The sequence below is a fragment of the Penaeus monodon genome, chromosome 6 (assembly GCF_015228065.2).
Source record: "Penaeus monodon isolate SGIC_2016 chromosome 6, NSTDA_Pmon_1, whole genome shotgun sequence".
Lineage (NCBI taxonomy): Eukaryota > Metazoa > Arthropoda > Malacostraca > Decapoda > Penaeidae > Penaeus > Penaeus monodon.
In genome coordinates, this window is record NC_051391.1 from 39,482,814 (window position 1) to 39,484,983 (window position 2,170).

At 34.3% G+C, this 2,170-nt stretch overlaps 1 protein-coding gene across 1 annotated transcript in view; it reads left to right on the forward strand.

The window, feature by feature from the left end:
* Window positions 1-2,170, forward strand: part of LOC119573997 (voltage-dependent T-type calcium channel subunit alpha-1H-like) — a 94,214-nt gene that overhangs the window by 83,204 nt on the left and 8,840 nt on the right. Inside the window, exons 21-22 of the mRNA XM_037921095.1 lie at window positions 4-116; window positions 527-640. Of these exons, the coding sequence (XP_037777023.1) occupies window positions 4-116; window positions 527-640 (227 nt within the window). The remainder of the gene's footprint in view (window positions 1-3; window positions 117-526; window positions 641-2,170) is intronic.

The following is a 2,170-nucleotide window of genomic DNA, read 5'->3' on the forward strand; positions in this document are numbered from 1 at the left end:
CAGCAGCCGAGCAAACTCCGCCTCCTCTTCCTCCTGAAATCAAAATGTTTGGAGAGTGTCAACACAGAGCAAATACCAAGTGCAGTGACCCTGGCTACCGTCATCATCTGACCTCTGTTACATGACCCACTTAAACGCACATGCACATGCACAAAACCATGCAAGGAACCCATGTGGTCACTCAAACACACACACACACACACACACACACACACACACACACACACACACACACACACACACACACACACACACACACACACACACACACACACACACACACAAATATATATACAATCACACATACATAATAAAACTTATTTGTCTTTCACCTTTTATACTCTGAATATATACTGCAATATGTAAACTATGAAGCAAAAACTGTGTGAAGTAGATTTCCAACAAAGTTTTCAAGCTCAAAAACACATTTCTCACAACTGTTTCATATACTTCATAATTTTGGTATAAGGGAAGTATCATAGATGTTTTTATTATAATTTATATAGTTTCAATTCGGCTTTTTCAGGGTCAAATAACATGTTCTGTGAGCCTCACAACTTGTATAGGAAAGGTAGAACTGAGAATCAATAATTTCACAGAGAATAAGGAAGAATTGCACATTTCAATTTATATCTCACATGTAAGATAAAGAGCAATTCAACATATGCATCTCTTGCTCTGTGAAGTTATTCATTCTATTATGCCTTCTATACATTTGTCACAGTGATCTCTGTTCACAACTTATCTTCACCATTAATAACCCCTTCCAAACCTACTTGTTCTCAATCACTACTTTTGAGTATTATCAAATTAAACAGCTAGTTTACCATATTCATAACTAAGAAGATGCATACTCTTGGAAACAACCTTCCTTACTAAAAAACTGTTGTTTGAAGTTGACTAACAGCAGATATGTGTAATATATCACTAGAGCTTGCCCTGGTCTTTCAAATTAGTCATTAGATCATTGTCTCTAAAATTTCCATACTGTCACCATATGAAACCATAATTATTGTATATTACCACCTAAATCATTTAAATTTTCTTTTCCTTATATTTGTAACATTCCCATATTTGTGATGTAGCCCCATGGTCTTGAACCCTACAAACAAACCAAAAGAAGACACTGATAACACTCACATTTATGATCAATTGAGACAAAAAATATCAAATCTACAAAACATACTGAAAACAACTAAAGTACAGTGAACTACAAATGTCATAAGTGGACACTGAATAACCACTAGACAGAGATACATAAAACTACAACTACTTTTACCATAAACTTGTGAGAAAAAACTGTGCATAATGAGTAGTTGATGACAGTAAAATTCTTTGAAAGGATATAAGAGAATACACTATTTTATATATAGTTATACCAAATAATGCTTCCCAGTATCATATATAATTTCTATCTGACTTTGTGATTTTTAAATTTTAATCACAGAAATGCAAATGAAATTAAAAATCCCATGCATTTGCTTTTTCTAGTACTTCCTGAACCAACTTCCAAAATGACAAGCTACATGAATACTACTTACATTTATACACATAGATTAATACCCATATTGAATAAAGATGTAGGCTAAAACCTAAATACAGGGATAGTCTAACACCTAAATACAGTTATGAACTAACACCCAAATACATAAAAGGAACAACACCCAAATACATACAGAAACTAACAAACACATTCACACAAACCCTCCAATCTGTTCACTAAGTCACACACACTTGGAGTATCTTTCCCTGTAATGTTTATGAGTGGTATTTCTGTTGAAAATACAATGCATGGCAAAATATTACGATAATGGAGGATGACGGTAGCCAACTCTGGTAAACAAGGGTCATCTGTATGTGTTGCAAAACTTGTGACTAGCACAAACAGCAGAAAGATGAGAAGTGGATGGGAAGTAGATAGACTAAGAAATATCATAGCAAAAAGCCCCATTTCTATATGCAAATCCTAAAAATCAGTATGAATATATACATGACAATAAAAAACAACACAGGATATAACATAAACAGACTTATGTAACATAGGCAAAAAAAACATGGAGGGAGAGGGGGAGAATGAGAGAAGAGAGAGAGAGAGAGAGAGAGAGAGAGAGAGAAGGGGAGAAGGAGAGAAAGGAGAAAAAGAGAGAGAAAAAGAAAGGGGGAGAAAAAA